Genomic DNA, 25914 nt, shown 5'->3' with positions numbered 1-25914 from the left:
CACACACAAGTCTTCTGCGACTGTCCCACATGTTGAGTCCCGAGCTGCAGCCTGTAAATCAATTGTGAAGGACCAATGTGTTTCTTCTGTTCTTGCATGCCCATGAGATGCAGAAGCAGTCAAGCTCCAAATGTCACTTGCAGACTCCTTTTAAATATATGCTGAAGTTCCACATTTGCAAACAAGCTAAAACTCGCTGTTATTGGATTCATGCAGATTATTGCAATTATTTGTTCTGCAGTGTTCAAACCAAGTGCAGCTTTGCATTTTTGTGAATGATTCCCCTGTGAAACCCCAAAGACACATAACTCAGATGGGTGTATGTAGTAGTTATCACTGTGCCATCTGCCCTAAAACTTGCACTTTTCAAGAGATGCCACTGCTGGGACATCTGGCACTAAAAATGTGTTTTCTGCATCATCTCACAATTGAGGAGGACGCCACGGCTGTTCAGCTCCACAGGAGATTCCTTGAAGCATCTTTCTGTTCCCTAACAACTTCTACACTGAAGCTATGGCCCTAAACTGGGGCCAGAATTGGAGAATGAATTATGCTATTAATGGAAGGCTGTGTTTTTGCTTTATGGCTTAGATTGCTCTTCGAAGAGACTGGCACTTGTGTCATGGATTGATTGATGTGTAGCCAGTCTGTCTTCTATCCTATAAATCAATAGTTGGTTTGATGGGACTAAAATGACTATGTAATATGCTGTAAGTCAGCTTCTATTATCCAGAGGCAAAAACAAAACAAAATAAACCAAAATAAAACAGCAAAATCAATGCACATCCATATTTCTCAGATTAGGCTTGTCTTGCAGAACTGTTTCCATCTAGCCTGAATCTGCAATATATTGGTATTTTCTTCTTAATTTACGGTGTATTTTTTCTTCGTGAAGATGCACACAAAATACTGTCTCTTGAGCCTAGGCAGTATCAACCAACGTTTCCTATTTCGAAGATGCAGCTTGAGATACAGTAGAAAAACTTTGTTGAGGAAAGATCGCTGCTTCTCAGTGGCTGGGCAAGAGAGTGTCACCAGCTGGGTATTCCCCATTTTTCTCCATCCTTGTTAAAAGCCATCATGTGAGCCAGTGTGTTTTCTTGTAGGAGGTGGAGCTGTGCCGCATTGGCAGCCAAGAGAAGCTGGGGCTGACGGTCTGTTACAGAACAGATGATGAGGAAGACACGGGCATCTATGTGAGCGAGGTAAATACGGGATGGTGGGAGGGGTGTGGGGTGGAGACGAGGAGCACAATAGGGAAAATAAGAACAAGTGCTCTGAGCCCGGGCTGCAGAGACATCGGCCATCAGCCAGCTTGTGTCACTTCCAATTCATTTAATTTATCATCTTAAATTATGTCGCCCAAGCAGTGTAATTATTACTAGTGTGATTGTTTAATCTGAATGCTTTTAACTACAACATAGGGAAGTACAAAGGAGTCTGAGCATGGTCTGAATTGTGAAATAAATTTGTCCTTATGTGGGAAATGAGGCAGAATTTTTAAGGAGAAAACCTGCTCCACACCCTGCTGCATTCTCCCACTGTTGCAACCTCATTAATCAAAACAATGTCTAATCATTATTTAATTAGTTCTATTCTTTGTTAAAGTTATGCTATGCACACAAGGAATGTCAGGTGGAGAGAATAGCTTGGGAGGAGAATATGTCAGAAAGACTGACCTATCTTAACACTTTTCATATTTTTGCTAGAATTTTGGCTCCTTAGATGGGTGAATCCTCAGGTTCTCTTGGCTTCCTCAGGAGAACAGGGCAGAAGAACTCAATAGTGTTCAAGCCTTTTGGTGACTGTCCTGGATGCCTTGGATTGCAAACTAGTCACCTTCGTGTGACGTGTTGTGCCATATGCTGAAGCTTATGGACAGAATGAATGGTAGAGGAAATCCTCCTGTGTCTCAGTAAAGCAGATCGCATGGAAACAGGAGTGAAAAATGTTGTGCAATAACAGGCCAGCAGCAGTGTCAAAGAATCTGAGAAACTCACCATTAGATCAAGAATAAAGAGTTAATATAAACTACCCAAGAGTAACTCATCCAACAGATGTATTGCTATGAAGGTCCATTTTCTCATCTCATGAAAAGAAAGAAACTACTGGAATCTTTTAATACCCTACAAAATTATATCCAAGATTTGCTGCTTTTCTTGCACAGTAGAAATCTCTCAAACCTCTCTAAGTGAATGTAATTATATTGTCTTTTATACTTGATTAAGCACTTCAGAGTCATTTTTTTTCCTATGACAATGCCCAAGAAGAAAATAATATCTAACAGCTGTAGAGGATGTAACCTGCAAACCAAATGCTAAGCTAAAATGCTTGGTTTGAAAAAATAGCTTATGGCATGATAAGGCAAAATAAATGATTTAAGATAACCATCAAGGGAAAGGTGATAGATAGAATTGCCCTATGAGCAGTAGGTCATTTCTCAGAGATGAGCTATAGTGACTTTGATAAACTGTTAATGGAGCCCTAAGCATCTATTTAAGCTAAGCTAACTCAAAATTAACTGACTCAGAACAGAACTATTATACAGAATCTGTGAATGATCTATATAATATGTGAATGATCTATATAATCTTGCTATTTTTTTTCTATTTCCTTGGGAGCTACAGAATTCCCGAGGAAATAACAGGTAGATAACTGAGACAGTCATTTAGTAGTAAATGTTTTGGTGAGAGAAAAGTAAATTTGCTTCTTTCCTAAAGACAGACACATTTTTATAGAGGTATCAGATGCTTCGGAATCCAGTCCCTAGTGAATTTCCAAAGCAGAGGAATTCTGTCACTAATTCTTAGTGCTCTTGCAGCTGAAGGCTAGTGCCTGATGGTGGCATAGAAAAATATTAATCTGAAAATTCCGTATTCCTAACCGTCTCTGTCATTAGACTTTTCTCTAAAACGAGTTTCTGTGATTATTCAGAGAACCGCTAAGTTTATATGACTGTGAAGAAAGCTATAAGCTGTCTCTGCATAGAATAAGGAATGATATTGTTTCAAAATCTGAAGGTGTGCTCATTTCCAGGAGAGATCTCTCCATATTCAGTTATTGCATGTTGTCCTATGCAGGTTGATCCGAACAGCATTGCTGCCAGAGATGGCCGGATCCGTGAAGGAGACCGCATTTTGCAAGTATGTGACAAGGAACTTTTTCTTAAACTCTCTCCCTTCAGACAAACATGCAGAGCTGTTTTCTCTAAGGATTGCTACTGAGGGAAGATAGTTCTCTTTGTTACTGTGATCGATGAGAAAATCCATGTCTGTCTGTTTTTTAACACAATAGCTGGGAGCAAGGGTGCATGTACTGAAAAATGAGAAAGAAACTTGTTCTGGCTCATGCTCCTGTATTCTACATCTTTCTTTGCCACATTTATTAGCAAATCTCATTTTTCCTGTGTTCATCTCGATGCCAAATGCTAAATGGGGACCCTGCAAACTTAGCTGTGGGTGTCAGAAATTTTCTGATAATTCACTGATGGTATAAATTGTTGTAAAACCTCCTCATATACTTTTCATACAAAAGATGTGCTGTTAGTAAAGGATGATCCTGAGTGAAGATGGTGGAGGGAGCTCATCAGATCTGTGTTAATATTTTCTTTTTTCTGCCACTAAAATCTTTTCTTTTCTGAGTTCTGTGCTAATCCACCATCTTGGCTCCTTTCTTCTCCTTGGGTTTCTATTGATCCACTCATGTAAAAAGCTGCCCCTGCAGCTACTTAAGATAACTTCGTACAATAAGGCACAGTGCCAGCAAGCGAGGATGACTAGCTGTTAGGTTTGGAGGAAGGAAGGAGGGCAGTTTGGCTGTAAAGAGAGGAAAATAGCTAGAATGATGGTAGATTTCAGTTTTGAACTGCCAGAGAGTAGCACATTTTGCCATGGTGACAAAATCACAAAGTGACTACCGAAACCAGTAATTTGGAAACTTCTTGCTGTATTGTTGTCATCTAGTCCTGTTTTCCAGTTGATTTCCCTTGTATATTGACCTTTTTTTCACTTAATCCCCAGAAGTAGCTACTGGCAGTGACAGGTTGCTTTTCAGTAAACAGCTCCGTAATTGCTCTTCGTTAATTTAGACACACAGGCTTTCTGGATGTTGCAAGATCATTCTTCCCTCCCGTCCCTTCATTTCCACAGGAAACATCTTTGCTCAAAGCAGTAGCTTTATTTTTTACTTTGGTATCAGCTTTGGGAATCTAGCTAATCTCCTGAGCACAATAGGATCTACAAGCTGGATTACCAAAGTGGCTGATATTTCAAAAAGGAAATTTTAATGTCAGGGCTGGTTTAGGGGCTGCTGTTTTATTCTCTGTGTGGTTGAAAATGTAGCAAATATTCACAGTACAGAGTATGTTCCCACACAAAATGCACTGTGAGAGGGCAGGAAAACCTTCAGTGGGGCTCAGGGTTATGTAGCCACATTATGGGATATGATTATAAATAGGGACACCCACCAAGGAAAACAAACAGGCTGCAATGGTAATTTCAGCTTTTAAACACATTTTATGCATTTTTTAAAGTAAGGAAATATATGATACATTAATTTTTGGCTGCTTTCCTCTTCTAAAATTTTGGGGTGAAACAGAGAGCCAAGTAGAGTTCAGACAAGCATTTTCGCGTTTCTAATGAAATTTCATTTCACTTGTGAGTGAAGACTCCAAGGGTGAGAGAAAGCACAGGTAATTCTGTGGTGCTCTTTGTAGACTAGAGCGTTACTTTAATGTCAGCACTGATATATAGCTATGAGTTTGATCATTAAAGTTAACACCCAGAGAGTTATGTGGGGTTTACTTTCATCTCTGAAAATGTATTGACTCTCTATCTGCTCTTATTGATGAGATAATTCAGAGAAATGGAAGGTGACACTGACATTATGTTGGGATTTTGTGAAGGTTTGAAGAAAGCAGAGTCCTTGAGTGGGGGACATTTTCTGTAGGTACCAGTGGCTTTCGGTTAAAGGTGAGGGGTACTTTTGGGTCTATCTCACGAGGGAGTAGCAGGTTTCCTCAGGTTTTTGAGACTGGAATTGTTCACTTTGTCACTGGTTTCACACAGCCTCACCACCCTGGCAGATGCACATCTCCCAAGCAGTCCCTCAGACTGATGGTGTTGTGTGCATGAGCTGAAGATCTGTCCCTGTGCCTCTGTAGGCACAGGTCTGTGTCTCCTAATTCCAGCGAAGGGCAAGTGTGTGTTATCGGATGGTTGCCTGGTCTCCTACTGACTACCATTATCCCTTCATGCAATCTTTGAAGTGCCTCAAGTGCTTCACTGATTGCCAGTTATATGGTCAGGGAACACTGGTGTTTTATTTAATCTAGATGAAAACTGTGATTTTGAGTCATGATGTCTAGCTATGCACCTGCATGTGTGAAGACATACAGCCTTCTCTGTACTGTTCAGACAAGAAGTGCCTGCTACCTTGAAAACGAACCCTTACAGAAAACCTAAATACTGCGTTGTTTTCCTGCAAATGGTCAGATTCTTCTGTCTTCCAGTTTTGTTCTCATCCCTTTTCAAATAGACCATGCGTTTTTGGCTGCTAGAGTGAAAATAACCCAGTTCTTGTGCTGAAAATTGGACCAAACTGAATACATATGGAGAATATCATTTGTGTTTGGAGTTTAATTCCCTTGAGTAGGGTTTTTGGACAGTACAAAATGTATTTGTTCCAATGTAGTCATGAACACAATTGTTCAAATGTAGTGACAAAACTGTAGAAAGATACCAAGAGAAGCACATTCTTACTGCTGAACTACTTTTATTTTGGTTATCCCCTTGTGAGAGGGATGCATGTGTATTGCGTGGTTCTGGGTGCTAAGCTGGACACACAAATACAAAATGATTAAATGGGAGAGCAATAAGCAGTGGCCTGTAAGTATTGCCTGGTGAGAGATAATACTGTAGCTCTCTAATTGGCTCTCTACAAGCCTACAGTATGACTGATTTCAGCTGTAGCATTACCAGTCTTGCTTCCACCAGCACTATTATCTCGGAGTGACACTTCCATTACTCTGAACGGAGAAAGATGAACGTCACCTGTCAGAGGCTGGTTAATTGTGTTGCTAGATGTATGTTAGCAGGGCGCAGGTTGGACATTTATGAACATAACTGCTTCCTCTGATGTCCGCTATCCTTCAACGATCGATACAGCTCTTACAGTAAGCGCATAATTGAGTGAAGGCACTTACCACTGAGGGGCTGAAGACGAGCCCATTGCGTGAGCCTCCTTGTCCATACATTCACCACAAATGAGCTGATATTTGCCCTTTATTGTATGTTGCTTTGTGGAAATAGAAACTAATGTGCCCCTTTCATTTGTTTTCTAGATAAATGGCCAAGATGTCCAGAATCGGGAAGAGGCAGTGGCATTGCTCTCCAGCGATGAATGCAAGAAAATTGTGTTGCTGGTCGCGAGGCCCGAGATGCAGGTTAGATTGAAGAGATGCACTGAGCTAGGATCCACATTATGCTGTACATTCACTGCCACTATAAGTAATGAACAGCTGAGAGATGGCAATGCTAAAGTTCCTGACAAAAGAAGGAAAAAGATAATTCCAGAGCTTTGCTATTTCCTCACCAACAAAGAAAATAATGTGATATTTACTAGGGTTTGTTAGCCCAAAGCTAAGCAATTCTTTTTGCAGCAGGTAGACTAAGCAGATATACAAATACAGCTGACAGCAGTAATTATTAGTAAAGTACGCAGCAGAACTTGAAAAGTGCATGTTACTTATCTAATGTTTCTTGGGTTTTTTGGGGATATATTTCCTGTACTTACTTCTGTCATTTATATTGGTATACAGCAAACTGCTGGTCTTCTTATCTTATGCACTTTTAAGTGTACACATAAGCTATTCATTTAAGGATTAATAGTAGGAATTTCATTATGGTACTATTCAGCAAGCTTGAATCTATTTTTTTCAGAACAAAAGGGTTTGTTACGTTTTGTTTGTATAAGCAAAAAGTTGCTTGTACATGACAAGTGGTATGTTGGTAGCAGTGAAATAAGAGTACTGTTTGTACTTCCCTTTATATTCCGTTTATAACCCATTGCAAAGTGAAAGAGACATTATGTTGTCACTGTTCTCTCCATCTGCCAGCAGTTCAAGCGAAGTTAGTTATGTTGCCATTTGTCTCTCGTGCTATTGATCTGATATTTCTCAGCCTCGGTAGCTGCATACTCTGTATAGATTAAACTGAGTGAGAGTAATTTCAGTGACATTTGGAATCTCTACTTTATTCCAGGAGTTATACAAGAGTCACAGTTTCAGCACTCATTTCCTTTATGTTTTTTTCAGCAGCATAAACAGTTTCCATAAAACTGGTAATACAATACAGAAAAGAAAAAGCTATGTATCAGTTTATATTGCAAAAGCCCCCATGAAATCTGAGTAAGTTTTGAAGGAGTCAGTTCAACAGTACTCTTAGGATTCTTACTAAATACTATATTTTTCAGTAGGGAACCACCCACTTATAAAATTCTGGCCCAGGGAAAGGTCACCCTCTGTGTTTGTTCAGATTGATCAGTATGAAAAAGAAATCGATATAAGATAGGAATTATTTACCTTGACCAGTATAGCTTCCTGTGTGGGCACTGCTTTCATTGTGTAAGCATGTTTTGGTGTTTGGGTGTTGTTTTTTTTGTTATTATTATTAGTTATAGTGTAATTTTTATGTTCTGAGAACATATTTATGCAAAATTGAAGAAAAAGCAATAGTATATCAGAAATCAGGTTGTCTTCAGACAGTTGATTTCAGCTAACTATTGTTGCTTTGACTCTGCTGGTAAAGGAGAATATAGGATTAAGGAAGCTTTCATTTTCAGATAGAAAACCGTAATGGCAGTATTGCAATCTTGAAGATTGACTGCTGAGCACATTCATTCAGTGACAGGGAGGGACACCTCTGACCATTTATTTGCACAGTGAATACTGATGTTTAATTAAGTTTTGAAGCAGAGCACAGGCAGTACATAGAAGCTCCTGTTCAATATATAAACAAACAGCACAGGCATGTCTGTTCACAGTGGTGTAAGTACACTTGATGTATACCATGGACGTATGTTCTAAGCCATGTATTTTTATCCTAAAATCTGTAACATAACACAAGAATTCCCCTTTATTAAGGTATTGGAGCAGATTTACCCAAGTGGCCATGCTCCAGATTTGATAAGCCCTGCAATTTCCTCAAGTATGGAAAATTCAGCTGGGCACTTTCTGATAGAGAACTCTGTTCATCCTTTCTTTGTGGAAAAAAAAATGAACACGACAAGTAAACAAAACTAGTGACTTCTGAAAGGTATTTCAGAAGATGGTTTAAAGGACAAGCATAAAGATTAAATGCCAACAAAAAAAGCACTAAGTGCAATCCCAAACACTTGAAAGATAGCTTTGCCAAGGAAAAATGTGGAAGGTTTCTGTTTTTTATAAGAGAAAAGAGTTAATTTGCACAGGCAAAAACACGTCAGAGTTTGAGAGAGAAATATTCAGAGTGATGTCCTACCAATATGCAGTTAAAAGTACCACACAGCATCAATCACTGTTTGTGTACCTTCAAACTACTGCTTGCTGATCTGGTTTAACTCTTCATTTTGGCATCTGTGGACCAGCGCTGTGTTGGCCCACATGCTCTTACTTTGGAATTGTTGGGACTTACAGTACCCTTTGCCATCTCTTTGTCACGCTTCTTTAGAGCAACAAAGATGATTAAGGGACTGGAGCATCTATTGTATGAAGAAAGACTGAGTCAGCTGGGCCTATTTAGGCTGGAGAAGAGAAGATGGAGAGGAGATCTGATCAATATGGATAAATACATAAAGGGAGAATGTAAAGAGGATGGGACCAAACTCTTCTCAGTGGTGGCTAGTTACAGGACAAGGGGTATTGAGTATAAATTAAAATGCAGGAAATTTCGTCTCTATGGGAGGAGGAACTTCTTTCCTGTGAGGGTGGCAGAGCCCTAGAACAGGCTGCCCAGGGAGGCTGTGGAGTCTCCTTCTCTGGAGGTCTTCCAAACCCACCTGGATGCCGCCCTGTGCCACATGCTTAGGGCATCCCTGCTGAAGTAGGGAGGTTGGACTAGTTGATCTGTAGAGGTCCCTTCCAACCTCAACCATTCTGTGGTTCTGTGATTCTGCAGTTCTACTGATGCCATCACCAGTGGCAAAACAGAAAGTGTTTCTTTCCAATCCTTCTCCTTTAGTTAAAGCCAGGAGTGACACAGACAGTATGAAACAGTATGAACAGTATGAACAGTATGAACAGTATGAAAACATACTGTTTTCAACACACCATCTGGCAAGTGATTACCAGTAAAAATGGGTGTATGCCGTGTGCACATGTGTGCTCAGTGAGCAAAATAGCAAGAGGAGGCTTGGAGACCAAGTGCACCTATTTAGCAGTTTAGAAAGATGGGAAGGTTGTAGGTCTAGGAAAACTTAGTGTCCCTATATGTCATTTTTTAATGTTATGTTCACTAAATGTTAATGTACTGTATTAACCTTAGGAAGAAACAAGCAGATAAGACTTCCTCCCAGGCACTCTGCAAGTCACTGCCTCGTTCAAGCTCCCTTTTCTGTTTGTTTGTTTACCTGGCAGATCAATAAGAGAACTGTGACAGAAATACAACATAAGGCTTCTATTGAGATCCTGGCACCCAGGCGCAACACTGGGGCAGGGGTTGTTAATGGAAAGAGCCCAATTGTCTCACAGCCCTATTAGTAACTCCCCAGTCCTTTCAGCACTGGGCTCTTGGAGGTAATGAACATGACAGCTTCAGGATTATGCGCTTTGCCTTTCATACCTTTTGAAAGGAAATAATGTCTGTGCTGTGCAGTTTCCTTCATTATGAGAGAAAATCAGTCATACTGTTTCAAGAAAGGATAAAAGGCATGAGAGTTCCATTTTTTATCCTTTTTTTTTTCTTTTTCCTTTTTGAGAAGTGAACTCCTGCAGCCTTGCATTCTGAAGAGAATCATTATGATAAAAAGAACTAGTCAAGCATTGCCATTTGGGTTTACCCTGTTTTAGCATGCGGCCTTGCTAACATAATATAATGTACTAATGTATTCTTTGCAGCTGGAGGAAGGGTGGCTGGATGATGAAAGGAATGAATTCTTAGAGGAGTTAAACTTAGAGATGTTGGAGGAGCAGCATAATGAAGCGATGCAGTACACAGCCAATGAGGTGGAGCAGGTAGGACTGCTACTAAATGTGTCATTTAAAATTTTACTAAGTATACTTTTTTATTAATAGAGAATAAAATGGTACAGTATATAATGGAGTCAGAGGATTTGACAGAGCTTTGTCTCTAAAGTGCTGTAAATGCCACTACGGTGTAGGTAAGGAAAGAACAACAGTAGATATTAAGACCAAGTATGACATGTTAACAAACAACTTAGAAAGCTGCAAGATAAGAAGTGTAGATTTCTCACTTTTTGCTGGGTTCTCATATTTATCGCCTCTGGTTTATATTTTATGTCATTTTTTATTTTTAATAGATTGTATTAAAGTTGAATCTAGAGCTCCAAACTGGGACAGGTGCCTCTTCTTGTACATACACAAGGTATAGCCAACCCTTAAACCAGAGAGTATGTAATCCTACTTTAAAACAAGAGGGAAGAGATGTTAGAGATGTTAAACAGAGACACTGACAGAATAGCTTAGCTAGTGATGGTAGCTGTTGCCTATCTAGAATATGATCATGATTTCAAATCCTTGATCTTACAAGTGTTATAGTATTTGAACAAAGTAGAATAGCCCCCCGGTCAGAGTTGAAGGGAGCCTTGCAACAGAATTTATAGCAGCCTTTCAGTTCCAGCCCCTTTTGCAGGCAGGGATCCAAAGCTCGCTTTCCCAGGTAAATGCGTCAACTACTGCACTGTCTCCTGCTTTGTCCTGAGAAGTGGCATCTTTTAAAATTTCTTAATCAAAATTGCTGTCTTGAGCATCCACGTATTTTCTTTTGGAGAGAATGCTAGTTCTTGGCAAAGCATTTAAGTTTGCACAATAATGTTTTCATAGAAACATCCACTTTGGGGTAAAGTTCTTGAGCATGTCTAACTACAACCCCCTTTTAGTCCTTCATGCAACATGCCAGGCCTCTGAAATCGCTTCACAGCTGTGAACATCCATTCCTATGGTATTGTGAAACTGGCTTTTCGATGAATTTGGGATTTGGATAGTGTTAGCTCTTGAATTTTGATGTTCCACAAAGTAGCTGATCTTTTTTCTTCCCCATTTTTCTTCCCCATTTATTCTACTGTAGAGAGAGCTGTACTTGAAGAAATTACGGTTACTTGCTCTCTGCAGGTGTCTGATGTTGGACTGTTTGAAGTAATTCAAGGACAGCCAGACATTTCTTTGCCCTTTTGCTGAGTAATCAAATCAGCCAAATGCAGCATGATGTGTAATGGGATATCTGTAATTTGTGACAGCTTCTGCTTTTTCTGAACTCATTGGAGTGACTCAGCAAATCAGAAAACTATGTTCTTTACTCCTTGCTAGGCTGGGAGAGCTTGGCAGTTTCCTGAGGTGAATCACAATACAACTGGAGTGATGAAACGCTCTTACGCAAAGTATCCAAGCTCAAGAGCTTCAAGCTCTTTGGCTGACCGTAGAGATTTCACCCCAGTGCCAGCCATAATTTTTGAGACCAGAACACAGTCCTCTGGCTTTGCGATCATCTGTCATCATGAATTTCTTGGGCTGTTGCACTGAATGCACATTATTGCAGAATATCCTTCCAAATATGAGTGTGTTTTACTGAACATACTGAACATACTGAACATACTGAAAATACTGAGAATGCCATTTTAACCTCTCCTGTCACAGGAAAAGAACTGTAGAGTTTGTAATAGAAAAATGGCAAAGAATTAAGTAGATAGTCATATCTTTTACATATGGTTTTTGGAGCCACTATAGAATTTAATCAAGAATTGTATCTTTTCTGTTTAGTGCAGTTCAGTAATCCTAGAGGAAAGATGTAGTTCTCTATTTCTTATAATCTATTGTATTTCTTTTTCGCTAGAGCATCTCTGCTAATTGTGCAGCACAGATAACTTTCAGAAGAATACCAAACATTTGCCATGCAGAAATTCTTATCAGTTTTACAAAATATATCAAAACCTATTATGAAAGAATTGGTTAAAATAATCCGTTCTTATATATTCGTAGCTGTAATGTAGAGAAAATATCTGGAGGGAAAACTCTTTTGGGAGAGAACATTTTCCGCTTTAGTGCACCAGTGAAATCAGTCCCTATCTTCCCCCATGACTTGAGTATCTCATATTTTGCCTGTCGAATATTATACCTACTAGTGCTGGGGGACTGGCGGTTCCTGTAAGTGTGGCCAGTCTCACTTTCATTGACAGAGACTGACCAGAGAGCTCAGATTTACTAAAATCCTCAACTGAATCTGACTGTTTTCAAACTTTAGTCACAACCTAGGTCTTGAGCCCCAATATACATCAAAAGTAGTAAAATGAGACCAGACAGTGCCTGAATTCCTGCAAGATTAGCCATTCTTATAGGCATTAATGCTTACTGGAGCTGAAATGCAGAATCTTTTGAGGTTCATTTATTACTTGATTGTACACACCGCCAGCTTCACATTCTCATTATCTGCATTTTCACTGCAAAGATGGGGCCTACCGAACCCTTTGGTATTTCAAAGAGAAATAATTGTGCAAGAGATTGACAATGTATGTTTGAAAACAAACACTTTGTTTGGGAAGAGATAATAGATAACATTGACAAAAGCAACGGATTGATCATTGGAGACTGTTCTTCAAAAGGCACTGAACTTGATTAGGTCTATTAGCTTTCAAAATAAGATTAAAATAATCTCATGTTGGAAAAGATTTCTCAGTCTGCACACATTTAGGAGCTTTGCTAAAGAGAAAAACCAGGGGCTTTTCTTATTTCAGTCACAGTGGATTTTTTTTTAAATACATCCCCAATACGTAAATGGCAATAAATGCCTATATTATTTTCAGTCTTCATAAATGAATTAATTACCTATATTCATATCTTGGTAAAGGATTTAACTAAAAGTGGATGTCTGCTTTATGATTAGAAGAGTCTGAATGCAGAGAATATGAATGTCAGGGCTCCCTGACACCTAGGTGCCCATATGCCAGGTGTTTATATTTGGTCAAATCCATCCCAACCTTTGGGTTTTAGCAGAGAAGAAAAATGGGTTTTGCTGGTTTTTGTATGTTTTTTATGCAGATGTTGTGTGTATTATTTATGCTTAATCTAACTTGAACAGATGACAGCATATTCTGTTCATGCAGTCCAGATCAAATGAAATTTGAGGGAGCAAAATTTAAACTGTTGATAAAACTGGTGTGTAGAATAAGAACCACAAATTCTGAAAGTGTTGATAGCAAACTGTGAAGTCTCTCTCAACACCTAGCGATGTAAATAGATACCTTAAGAGACTTTTCAGTGGTGCCCACACATACACTTGTTTAATGACGCAGCACCATGCTGGAGACAAGAAGGAAAGCTCTGGTAGCATCATGCAGCTCAGCTAAGTAACTATGTTGATACTGTATGGATGTCACCTGTTTTTAAGGGGTAAGATGAGTTTCGTCATATGGATACAAGTTGAGCTATGCCGCTTCTCCTGCAAGACGGAGAGTGGACTCCTCATCTGCTAGTGTAGATGGAGCCCTGCACTTGGGGAAGGTGCCCACGTCAGTGGCCATTCTGCAGGAGGGCTCTCCCAGTCTGATGGAGCTGTTCTCCCAAGTGTAAGCTGTGTTTTGTGAAGCAGGGAGAAATGAGCTGCACAGTGTGGTGGCTGGTGCACTCACTTGGGGTATAGTTGACCCAGACTGCAGTCTGTTTTCTGCTGAGAGGTTTGGAGGCAGAGGAGATCAATATAAACAGGAGCAGCTATAAAGGACATGAAGGAAGGAATCAAAATTGCTAACACAGTGGCACTCACTTCAGAGATGAAATTGAATCTCCAGGATTCCCAGTGAATGTCCCGGCCACTGGGCTGCTTTCTGGGTGCTTTTAATTTCATGAATAATCTTGCAGACATTTAGTTTTGTTTCTCTGCAAAATAAAAAACTTGGAACTCGTGAGAAAAGCAGGTAGTGTGAGAAGACATTGCATTCCCACCACTCTTCCAGCTACTCTCTGAAATGTACCTGCATCTACTTCAGACAAAAGCCTTAAAAAATCTTCCAATTGATTTATGCTCTTTCACAATAATTTGTTAGCTGAGTAAAGAAAGAAGTAAATGATAAGTTTAGAGAAACTCCATATTGGCTTAAGTTATTCAGAGTTCTAATTGTACTATTCTTTATATTCCATTTTTCAATGAAGCCAAGATACCTTTGTTTTTAAATGGATAAGTAAATATATCTGAGAGGATATCTGGTAGAGAAAAAAGCATACCTGTAAATTTTAGAAACTAGCAGATTTTTCATGAAAGTTCATCTTTTTCCATTGCAGAATTAAAATACAGTTTCCAAAAGAACTTGATCCTACAACATCAATATACAGTGAACGTTTATACAAGCTCTTGAATAAAAAGTATCCCCTGTCTACTTCTCTTGATGTTTAAATTTCTCCTCCATTTGGGGAGAGTGAGGGATAGAAGTTGACAGAGTACATATGTTGCTGCCAAGAGAATTATATGCTGCATGAGAATTATAGGTTTATCGCATATTTTATCATCATATGTTATATGTGCATAAGGATGGATGTCAAATGTACACTATTATTGTAAAGAGAACTTTTCTTTACTGGTCTTGTCTGAGATTGAGAAATTGCTAAAACAACCTTTCAGAGATTTTTAACTAGTCTGTCACACAGAACGAATTCTTCTGGTGTTGTATTTCATTCAAAATTTATTTTATTCCACTCTTACTTTGCATTTCCACGTAATTTTTTGTTTTTTGAGACTAGGCCATTTTTTTTTCCGTAACAACTAAGCAAAGAAAAGCAGTTGAAGTGTGTGCTATCACAGAGACCAAGTTGAAGAAGAGAGAACTGAGAAGATAGGAGACATATTTTCATCCTGTTTTACTGTCTATCAAAGTAGGAAAAAAAGAATTTATTATGACAGTGACCTCTTCGAGTTGGTTCCTTTTCATTGGATTCACTGTACCTGTTTTCTCCCTTGATTATTACTCCATTACACATAATTTTGTAATTATACCTCCTAAAAGGGAAAAAGCATTTGGTTGGTGCTATGTGTACTTAGATATTTGGAGAACAGGCTATATAAATTGCAGTCTTGGTAATTACTCCATAAGGTGAAGAAGGAGGAATGCTTTTGCATATGCAGTTTGAAAAAGAAAGAGCATGCACCCTTTACAGAAGCATTATTTTGAATTAAAAGAATATAAATAGGTTAGGTACAATGAGTGTAAAGTGAATTACAAAAATAACAGCCTCAAAGCTTGACATTTTGCCAATGGCAAGCACTCAGTGTTGTTCTGCGCTTAATAGTAAAAGGCTGTTTTTATTTCTAAGGAACGTAAACTCTAGCTAGGGAACAATAATGATCCTCAAGGATGCAATACAGAGGTCTATTGAGAAAAATCCTGGAACTCAGAAAGAACAATCTTTAAGCAAAAAATCATTGAAGGGAAGATGTGGAAAGTATAGTGGAAAGGACTCTTCAGGCTTTAACCATGCCAGTTTTCATGTAGCACACAAGGAGTTTATTGGTTAAAATGAAAATGCCCTGGGGATGCAAACAGTCTCTTTGCACTCTCTTAGATTGCCCTAGAGTCATAGTTTGACTGGCTACTTGCTCTACTTTTTTTTTTTTCTTTTTTTTCTTCTTTTTTTTTTTTTTATGATACAGTCCCTGACCATGATCCAGAGTCAAAAACAGTGCACCATCTGGAGATCATTATCTTTAAACACTGCAAAGAGATGGCCTAGATAGAGAGGGGAATGTTTCTTTCCGGAGTTTAGAAGATATGTCACTAGTGCTGCACTTCATCTATTTCAGTCAGCATGGCCACCACAGCATGACTCTCAGAAATGTTTAAAAACTGATAGCTTTAGGAGTGCTATTTAGTGTTCTGTTTTAATTCAGCTTAAATCAGATCCCAGCTGTTTAAGCAAAACAGAGCTGGAAAATACTCTCGTGTAATAATGGGTCTGCATTTGATAATCATTTTGGTTTGCTCATTATTTTAGCCAAAGAAGCATGAAGAAGAAGAAGGCACTACAGACACAGCAACCTCATCATCCAACAACCACGAGAAGGACAGTGGGGTGGGACCCACAGATGAAAGTCTGCGTAATGATGAGAGTTCAGAGCAAGAAAATGCACCAGAGGAGCAGAACAGTGCTACCCTGCAGAGCAAACGGAAGCTGGGTCAGAGCCAAGACACATTAGGAAGTGTGGAACTCCAGTGCAATGAAAGCTTTGTATCTGGAGAATACATTGAATCTGATTTCGTAGGAAACTCCAATGAGGAGTGTGAAAGGTTTCGGCAGCTCTTGGAACTGAAGTGCAAGATTCGAAACCACGGGGAGTATGATCTGTATTACTCAAGCAGCACGATCGAGTGCAAGAGAACAGAGCAAGATGGGGTGGAGCACGAGCTGCAGCTACTCAATGAGGAACTGAGGAATATTGAACTGGAATGTCAGAGTATTATGCAAGCTCACCGGCTTCAAAAGGTGAGGGATCAATACGGAGACATTTGGGCTTTACATGACGAAGGGTTCAGGAACTATAACACCAGTGTCGATGTGCAAAGAGGCAAACTGGATGATATCATGGAGCACCCTGAGAAGTCTGACAAGGACAGCTCCAGTGCATACAACACAGCTGAAAGCTGCAGGAGCACTCCACTGACCGTAGAGCGCTCCCCAGATAACTCCCTCCAGAGGATGATAAGCATCACCAACAGGAAAAACCTGAGGAGCACCGTCGCAGCTAATCAGTTGTCCTCAGGACCAAGCAGCAGAGAGGCAACCTCATCCAAAACCAAAGTCAGTGAGCAAAACAGTGCTGCTGAGGATACACTGCTGGCTTCAGAGAGTGGAAAATTCACAGACCAAGAAAAGCAGAGCACTGAGCACATTCCCTACCTGTCTCCATATCACAGCTCTTCGTACAGGTATGGGAATATACCAGCTCATGCAAAGCATTATCAAAGTTATATGCAGCTGATCCAGCAGAAATCTGCTGTGGAGTATGCCCAAAGCCAGCTCAGCCTGGTGAGCATGTGCAAAGACTCACAGAAGTGTGCAGAGCCCAAGATGGAATGGAAAGTGAAAATAAGGAGCGATGGGACAAGGTATATCACAAAGAGACCAGTTCGAGACAGAATCCTGAAGGAACGTGCCTTAAAAATAAAAGAAGAGCGCAGCGGGATGACGACAGATGATGATACGATGAGTGAAATGAAGATGGGTCGTTACTGGAGCAAAGAAGAGAGGAAGCAACATCTGGTGAGAGCTAAGGAGCAGAGGAGGCGGCGGGAGTTCATGATGCGGAGCAGGCTGGAATGTCTTAAGGAAAGTCCACAGAGTGGCAGTGAGGGCAAGAAGGAAATTAACATTATTGAACTGAGTCACAAAAAGATGATGAAGAGGAGAAACAAGAAAATCTTGGACAACTGGATGACAATACAAGAACTGATGACACATGGTGCTAAATCTCCAGATGGCACAAGAGTGCACAATGCCTTTCTATCAGTTACTACTGTATGAACACAACTTCTTTCAGAGAGTGTACTACCAGTTTAGGTAGAATACGATTGCCTCGTTCAATGTGGCATTTTTATATATTTTGTGACTGTTTATAGTTTGGCCTGTTTTGTAAGCAAGTAATTTTTCATTTGTTTTTCATATAATGGTACCTTCTTTATCTGGCGGTCTTTCTTTATCCTGCAATATATTCATATTACTCATTTGTATAAAAAAAAAAGAAAAACAAAAACAAACAAAAAAATGGAGAAGCCAATTACTTTCTTAACCTAGTACATATCCTGTAAGTTAAGATCTGGATTTATTTCTCTAGCTTTCTTTTTTCTACTTTAGTAACAATACAATACCAAAACAAAATGCTTTATACTGTATCCTTGGCTTAATAAGTTGTTAAAGTTTTACATCTTACATTGCATCTGTTAATAAATCATATGCCACATTCCATCATATAGATAAGAATGACCTTTTTCCAACAACACATTCTATAGTACATTTAACCTGTAAATTGCAGTTGTATTTGTCCAAGTAAAGTGTAGGTGGGCAATTCTCCTGTGTTATGTAGTGGCATTGGTCATGTAGCTAGGCAATATGTGATAATTGTGAAGATGAAAGAGAAATAAATTATTGCTTATCTTTAAGAAAAAAAGAAAGTCAAGAGTTCTTTGGTTTTAATTAAACATTTGCCTTTAAAGAATGAGTTATTTCACCATGTCTGATTTGTGTAGCAGATAGAGATTTCAGAAACGTAGTACACAATTCTAGGGAATAGTTCTAATGAATTAGGAACTTTATGAATTTTCTCACCTGCTATTAGGTGACAGTAGGTGCTGTTAGTTGATTGAATGATCAGTTGATATAGTAGCTGTCAAACAGCTACTGTGTGCCTCTTCCCTAGATGAGCTTGCAATAAAAACACAAAGTGGAGCACATGGCTAACTTTGAGTAAAATATGATGCAATAAAAATTAGCAGTGGCTGTTTAGTTTTATTTAAAAAAATGAATTAAGAAAAAAATAGAGAAGGAAAGACATCTAAACATCTAAGTAAGTATGTAATTTTGTTGTCAAGGTGCATCAGAATCTTTCAGTGCCCAAGTGGGACCTGTCTGGGGCTGGTTAACAGGACAACTGGCAATCGAGATGCCTAGCAGAGTCCTTGTGTCTCCCTGATGCAGAGGCGCTGAGACATCCTCTGAGCTGATGCTGCTTGCAGCCCAGCTTGCTGCGACGCACTGAAATGACTGCTGCTGGGCTGCCAGGCGAGTTGGTGTCTTTTCCCCACAGCCCCATTTTCGTTTTTTGTGTGCATGAGACTCACTGGTTCCCACCGGACTGCAGTTCCTTTGATAGCAGGATTAGGTGCTGAAGTCCATTAGCCTGAGGCTGTGAAAGATGTGCTTAAGGATGTGCAAAGGCACACTGTGGTGTTTCCAAAGTATCTGATTCTCCTGGAAATCAGTCATTTGTTTTCAAATCACTTTTGGCACCAGAAGGCATTGGTAGTACTCTCTGTATCTCTAGGCATGTAAATACTGCAAGAACACTGCTCCCTGAGTGCTCAGGGACTGACAAATTACAGTTTCATAATCAGAAAATTCTCCACGTTGGACTCAAGGTAAGGCCATTCAAAAATGAAAAACATACAGCTATCCATATTCACTGAAGAATACTTCCTTTCTTATTTTTTTAAAGTTGGAAAAACATAGAATCCAAGGCCAGAAGAGATCACAGTGTAGTGGTGTAGTCTTGCTTCATGCTTAACAAGAGGCAGTTTGTTGAGATTGTTCCCCTACTAGACCCAGTAGATTGTCTTTGAGTGATTTAAATCTGCTAGAAAGGTGCAGATTTTTCTTCCAGAGACATCAAAACACAAGGATTTCACTGTTTCCCTCATTACCATCTAGTGGTCCCTCATTACCATCTTGCTTCTAAAAGCAAGTCTTATTTCAAATCAGTGGCAGCAGCTCTGGATGATAGCTACTTCTGTGCTTTCCTTTTAGATTTGGTATGTGCCATTTTCTCCCCATTACTAAATCATGACTCAGGACTCCTCTCAAAATAAATATTATGTATGATTTCACCCAAATGCAGACAAAAATACATTAATAGAAAATGTAATATAATTATTTCACCACTGAAATGATGAAAGTAAGGGAAATCCATGTCCATTGGTCCAAATGACCAAACTTGATGCCTTTTTATTGGTAATAAAGTTACTACAGTAACAAGCAATGTTTACAGATATAATTGATAGATTAAGAGACTGTAAATGGAAATACATCCAACTTTGAGGAGATCTTCTGTCAGAATAAGTAAGAGGCAAAGGGACATCTGAAAGGTGACATAGCAGTATTTCAGTCTGGGAGAGAAAAGCAATAAAATCACAAGGATTAAATTGCAATTTTAGATAATTATGTAGGAAGGCAGCAAAACTGAAAGGATTTAGGTTGACAATAAGCAGAAAATACCTCAAAACATTGCAAGAGCACTATTAGGCTGCAGAGCCCTGAGCTCGCAGGCTGTCCCAGGTGGAGGGATGTCTAAGCCAGGTCCATCCCAGCTGCAGCCTGTCTGTCCCTTTCCAGCACCAGGATCTGTGCACTGGGCTCAGCATGTCCCCACCAAACCCTTGATCACATGTTTTTCTACTGGCCCATGAAGGCTTTCTTTTCTCTTCTGCTAGACTTTACCTAAGATTCTTAAGTGGCATTTGTTTTCTTCCCTAAAAACGTTCCATTCTGTCCTGATAAAATGCCTGGATCCTTTCTGCTAGAGCGGAAAACAACACACGACCCCCATGACAAGGTGCAAGGATGCCTGGGGTGGTGATTCAGAGGGGCCAAATGGCAGACAAGTGGTTTACTGCTTATCATGCTCATCTGCTGTCTCTGCAGGTTGGGACATTGCCGCCCTTGCACCAGCAATCCTTTATCCGTGAAATTCAAGGCTGACATCCCACATGTTGTTTATTCCTGCGTATACTTTTTTTTTTCCTCCAAATGTCATAATTTTTAACGATGAAAATAACAATTTAACACTAAGGCACATTTAAAAGGAAGAGACAAAATATATTTCATGTTGTCATAAATCTTTTTTTTAAAAAAAAGACTTAACTGTTGTGAGACAACTGTTTTTGGTTTTTTTCCCCCCATGAAGGATAATAAAACTAAGAATTGCTTTTCAACTGGAACAAGACCAGATCCTGTTTATGAGGGTTTGTTGTAGCTCTAGTCCAAAAGAGCGAAAGTCAGGGGAGCCAAATAGCATAGGTGTGTTACATTTCACTATTGGGGAACAAGTCAATGCTCCTGTCACCCCTTTTGCAATCCTGGTAAATCCAGCCCAGCTGAGACCAATAGGGGGATAATTTTTCCTGTGAAGCCATCAAGGTGGCCTTGTGGAAAGGGTTTTCTTGTCTCACTGAACAGCAGTCCTGTCAGATGTTTTAGGAGCGTTGCTCACCATAGGTAACGTTTAAATCTGTGGACTCCCTGGATCTTCCTCTCTAACCTAAGTTTCATTAAAGAGACAATGATATTTTTAGTGTATCCATGACAATAAACTTAACTTACTAGGTAAGCTAATATACTAAACTTAACTAATATAAGTATATCATCCTTAAAAAAAAAAAAAAAAAAAAAAAAAAAAAAAAAAAAAAGAAGCCTGATGATAGTGCTATCTGAGAAGTGAAATCAGAGATGCAATCTACTCCATGCTCAATGTACTGTCCGGTAAGGGACTAAAAGGAAGAGACGATACAGCAACATTAGCAATGTTCTTTACAAATATGATTGTTGTATTTTTCTTCTTTTTTACCTAATGTTTTATTTTAAAAACACATTTCTCTGTGCACATTGCAATACAGTACCATTCATGTATTACATGGCTTCTGTGTTTAAAAACTTCCTGATTCAAGTTTGGAATTACTCCAGTTTTGTTTTATGTGTGAGTATTCCCCTTGAAACCGCTAATCATGAACATGCATGTGCTAAGAGCCCTATTGATGCTCCTTTTATGGACCTACTGTTTTTTCAGGGTGTTAAATGCCCTTGAGGAACCTAAAGAAAATGGTGGAGTGGAATTTGACTGGCTAAAAGGAAACAGGGCCGCTGTTGCAAACCTTGAGTTGTGCCTCTCTAGAAGAAAGGAGGGTTTCCAAACATCTGCTGGAGGAGAACAAATTATTATTGAGGGATCGTGAGCAATTTTCTTTTAACATGCTTTTGCTCTGGAGCACATTTCTCCATTTAAATATTCCTTATTTAGATTGTTTTCTTATTTAGTATCTAGTGCTGCATTTCTGAGGCTAAACTCCTCATTCCACTTTCTAGATAGATACCTGTATCGCATAGAGATAGATACAGATACCTGTATCACGTAGAGATGTCACTAACCTTAAAATAATGTGATGAGCACCATGGGCAGATGCTGACTGCATGAGCAGATACCTCCTCCAAATATAGATAAAGAGAAAGAGAAAGAGAAAGAGAAAGAGAAAGAGAAAGAGAAAGAGAAAGAGAAGAAAAAGAAAAAGGGAGTTATGCTGTTGTAAAGATTAGTTAGATGAGTGAAGATTCTTCCTCTTCTTTAAGAAGAATTTGGCCAATGATCCACATTAGACTGACATGCAAAAAAGAGATATTTTTACTAACACGATAAATAGCTCCAAGGAAGGGACTGTCTCATATACCATCCTCAGTATAATAACTAGGTTTGTGGGAAGGAGCTGCAGGCATGATGCTAACTTCGGGTATTAACTGTAAAGTGACACTTGAGTTAGCTACATCCAGATTTCTGTGCTGCTTTTCACACTAACTACACTTTGAGGAGGGGCAGAGCAGAGAATAAAGTCCAAACCAATTAATTTGTAATTCTGTGATATTCCTTATTGAAAGCTTCTTTCTGCAATGAAGATACGAAGAGACACACAAAACAGTTCCCCCTGGGATCCCAAAAGGCAGGAGTGGCAGGGTGGTCCAGGAGATGACACACTTGCCTGACTGTAACTCTACGTTTCCATGTGTAGTAAGATTTACATGATTTCGTCCAATACGTTTTCCACACTGCCTGAAGCTCATTCTGCTGAATGTCTGTGATGACCTCTCTGAGCAGAGTGCGTTTTTAAGCCTTAGAGGAAAGGAAGACCTTTTAAAAAGGGTGCTCACTTGTGTGTGAGATGTACAGTGACATGCATATTCATATGAATATAATGCTTTGCAATGAGAAGACTTGCTACAAAGTGTTTGTGAGTTATGTAAAAGAAACATTTTACTTTGTTGAATTTTAAGGAGTTCCATTGCCCACAATTCAATTTTAAAAGTAAAATGTTAATTGTACTCTTCCTTTTATATATTTTAAATAATTCATCCTTAGTTTTTATGGTCTTCTGACTGATGCTGGAGTGAATTAACAGTCTATCCTTGCCCAGAAACAAACCAGTAAGCTTCAAATATTGCAACAATGTTCTATGTATGTTGGTCATCTATTGAGATAGAGTGCTGGTCATCATACCTCACAGTTAACATACTTTGTTAACTTTGTGTGTTATCTTTGTTAGCTAAAAATAGCTATACTGCAATAAATATGGGACACACGATGATATTTGTTCCTCCAATACATTCCTGAACATTATAACTTACTGCTGAGAGCTAGAAACAAATCAGAGCTGATACCTGGCTCCAGTGACAAAAATCTGAGAGCACAGAGAATTTTGAGTGTGAAACGAATATAAAAAACTCTCATCTCAACAGAAGACCGAATGAAAAAAAAAAAAAGAGAGAGCAAGAGAGAATTAAAAATGCATGATGAAAGATAAAAGGTTGAAGTCACTGTTTTGACTAGTGGACCTTGCAGGAAAGGTATCTTAAGAAAGAATGAAAATGAAATGAAATGAAATGAAATGAAAAGTTAAGCATCACATGAAATTTACCACAGTTAAAATATTACTTTTTTGCACTTCAAAGGCAGCCCTCTTATTTTCATAGGTTATTTAACCCCACTGGCAATTTCTGCAATGCATAAATATTTTTGATGGCATGCAAAATGTCTTCATAATGGTGTACAGACACTACACAACAAGCAGGTTGAACAGCATAAATATGCATGTCAGCAAAGATACTGTCAAACTCCTGTCTTGACATGATATCAAAAATTAAAATATAAAAGTGATATCATATTTTGTTCCCTCCTTTTTTTTTTTTCCCTCAAGTTTGGCACTTTGTTGTATGGTCAGGGTAAAGAAATGCCCCTGGAAGATTGTGTTTTGATTCAGGAGCAGGGAATTCAAATGAAGGCTCCTCAAACTCGACAGTTTAATTTACTTCTCTTAAGCTCTTTAATACCAAACTTATCAATTCTCTCTGTTAGGCATTAACTTGTTAAATGAGTCTTAATTATACATAAGCAGATGGAGATTTGAATTAAAATTACCTTACACTCGAGTGGCTTTAGTTCATTATAACATATCTTCCTCTTAATCATTTAGGCAGTCTCATCATCTTTCATATAGAAAGTTATTAAAGTATTCCAATTTCCATATTTCTTCAGATACATCCACTATTAAATGACACGTAATACACATTAGTTGGTGACTTACACCACGCAATAGTAAGTGAATAATTCATGTCCATAACAATTTTTATACTTTTATGTCATTTGTATCATTTTATTTTGAAGGGTTTATACTTACAGAATGTCTCACATTTCACTTCATCCCAGTTTTCAGTGCAAGTCTGGATGCCTCGCAATTTTTACTGTTGTGATAAAGAACAAGGATGCCTTTAGTTTTTACACTGCTGTTAACAGAGAAGCAGACAAGCAGATGTTCAGCAGGAGCCTTGGAAAGATTTGGGAAAGAAACAAATATCTGCACAATTCTTCCCCAAATCAGTTATTTTAATTTCTTAATCATACTTAAGCAATATAATCATATCTGGATATTACCATTAGTAACTTAGTTTGAGAGTTTATGTTAACCCCCACAATAAAGAGGCTACACCTTCAAAATAGAGATCATTACCCTTTTTAGCAAAGAAAAACCCATCCAGCTAACCCAGATTAGGTATCTAACTTCTACATGGCTTTAGCTGAGTGGAAAAAAATATATATGTATATACATATAGAAAATTTAAAGTATATTAATGTCTTTCAGAACAGACTCAGACAAAAAGTAACTGGGAATTAATTTTTTTTTTCTTTTTTTGTTCAGGGGGCTCCTCAATACTTATGCTGACTTATGTGTCTCTTTTCTATAGAGAACACCAAACAATTTAATCAAACTCTGCCATGCATCTCCTGTGTAAAATTAAGAGACAATTAAGAAAGAATTAAGAAAGAATTAAGAAAAAGTGATATTTTGGTTCCAGTAAGCAATATACAATCACATTTACAAAGGAAAGACTAGTGGGACTTTTCAAAGCAGAAAACATCTACACTATGTATTCTGCACTAAAGGTAGTCGACTATTCGCCGTATCTCTTTAGTTAATATATTAACCATGAACATTCAACATAAAATAATGGGCCTATAATACTGAAATTACTGTACCTACCAGCTGATGGAGAGTGAAAGCTGAGCCAAAGCATACGTACATGCAAACACTGCTGCCATTATAGAGCCATTGCAGAAATAAAGTACAAGCATTTGCATCAGCTTGTTTAGAAGCAAAGAGGATCCTCAAGCAGCATTTTGACCTAGACCATTCTGGCTTACAAAGTGGAAGCTTTAGCATGACCCTTAGGCTACATGGCCATTTCAGCTCCTACGTCTTTTTGAAGCCTTCGTACATTGCTAGGTTCAGAGCTGTTGAGTTGTGAGACAAAAATAAAAATATCAGACTCTCTATGAATTTGACCAAAATGTATTTGATCTAAGACAATCATACAAAGAGACAGAGAAATGTCTCCAGGACCTGCTGAAGTCTGGGACATGAAGAGTAAGAAGGAAATACATGAATGTGGAGAGATTAAATTTCACTATGTATTGATATATACATAGATAAATATCAATATACATATATCTGTTTATCATTATGCAGACCCTGACTGCTGCACATCTCAACTAAATGAACAAAGCAATATAAGTTTATGATATTATTGAAAAAAATAATTTATTTGAACACTTATTTCATCTTTGAAATAATAGCTCTTCGGACCTTGGATCCTGGTAGATTCCCAGCCAATCCACACAGACTCTACCTCCATGTAGT

The 25914-nt window shown here is 38.7% G+C and overlaps 1 protein-coding gene across 1 annotated transcript in view; it reads left to right on the top strand.

The window, feature by feature from the left end:
- The window catches only part of PDZRN4 (PDZ domain containing ring finger 4), a 101225-nt gene extending 83207 nt beyond the window's left edge, over positions 1-18018 (top strand). The window contains exons 4-8 of the mRNA XM_026050288.1: positions 1107-1205; positions 3081-3143; positions 6341-6442; positions 10091-10207; positions 16187-18018. Coding sequence (XP_025906073.1) covers positions 1107-1205; positions 3081-3143; positions 6341-6442; positions 10091-10207; positions 16187-17713 — 1908 coding nt within the window. The 3' untranslated portion in view covers positions 17714-18018. The remainder of the gene's footprint in view (positions 1-1106; positions 1206-3080; positions 3144-6340; positions 6443-10090; positions 10208-16186) is intronic.
- Positions 18019-25914: the final 7896 nt, after the last annotated feature.

Source organism: Nothoprocta perdicaria, unplaced genomic scaffold (genome assembly GCF_003342845.1).
Source record: "Nothoprocta perdicaria isolate Ctin4 unplaced genomic scaffold, notPer1 scaffold_67, whole genome shotgun sequence".
Classification (NCBI taxonomy): Eukaryota; Metazoa; Chordata; class Aves; order Tinamiformes; family Tinamidae; genus Nothoprocta; species Nothoprocta perdicaria.
This window is presented reverse-complemented; position numbering and strand designations above follow the sequence as displayed.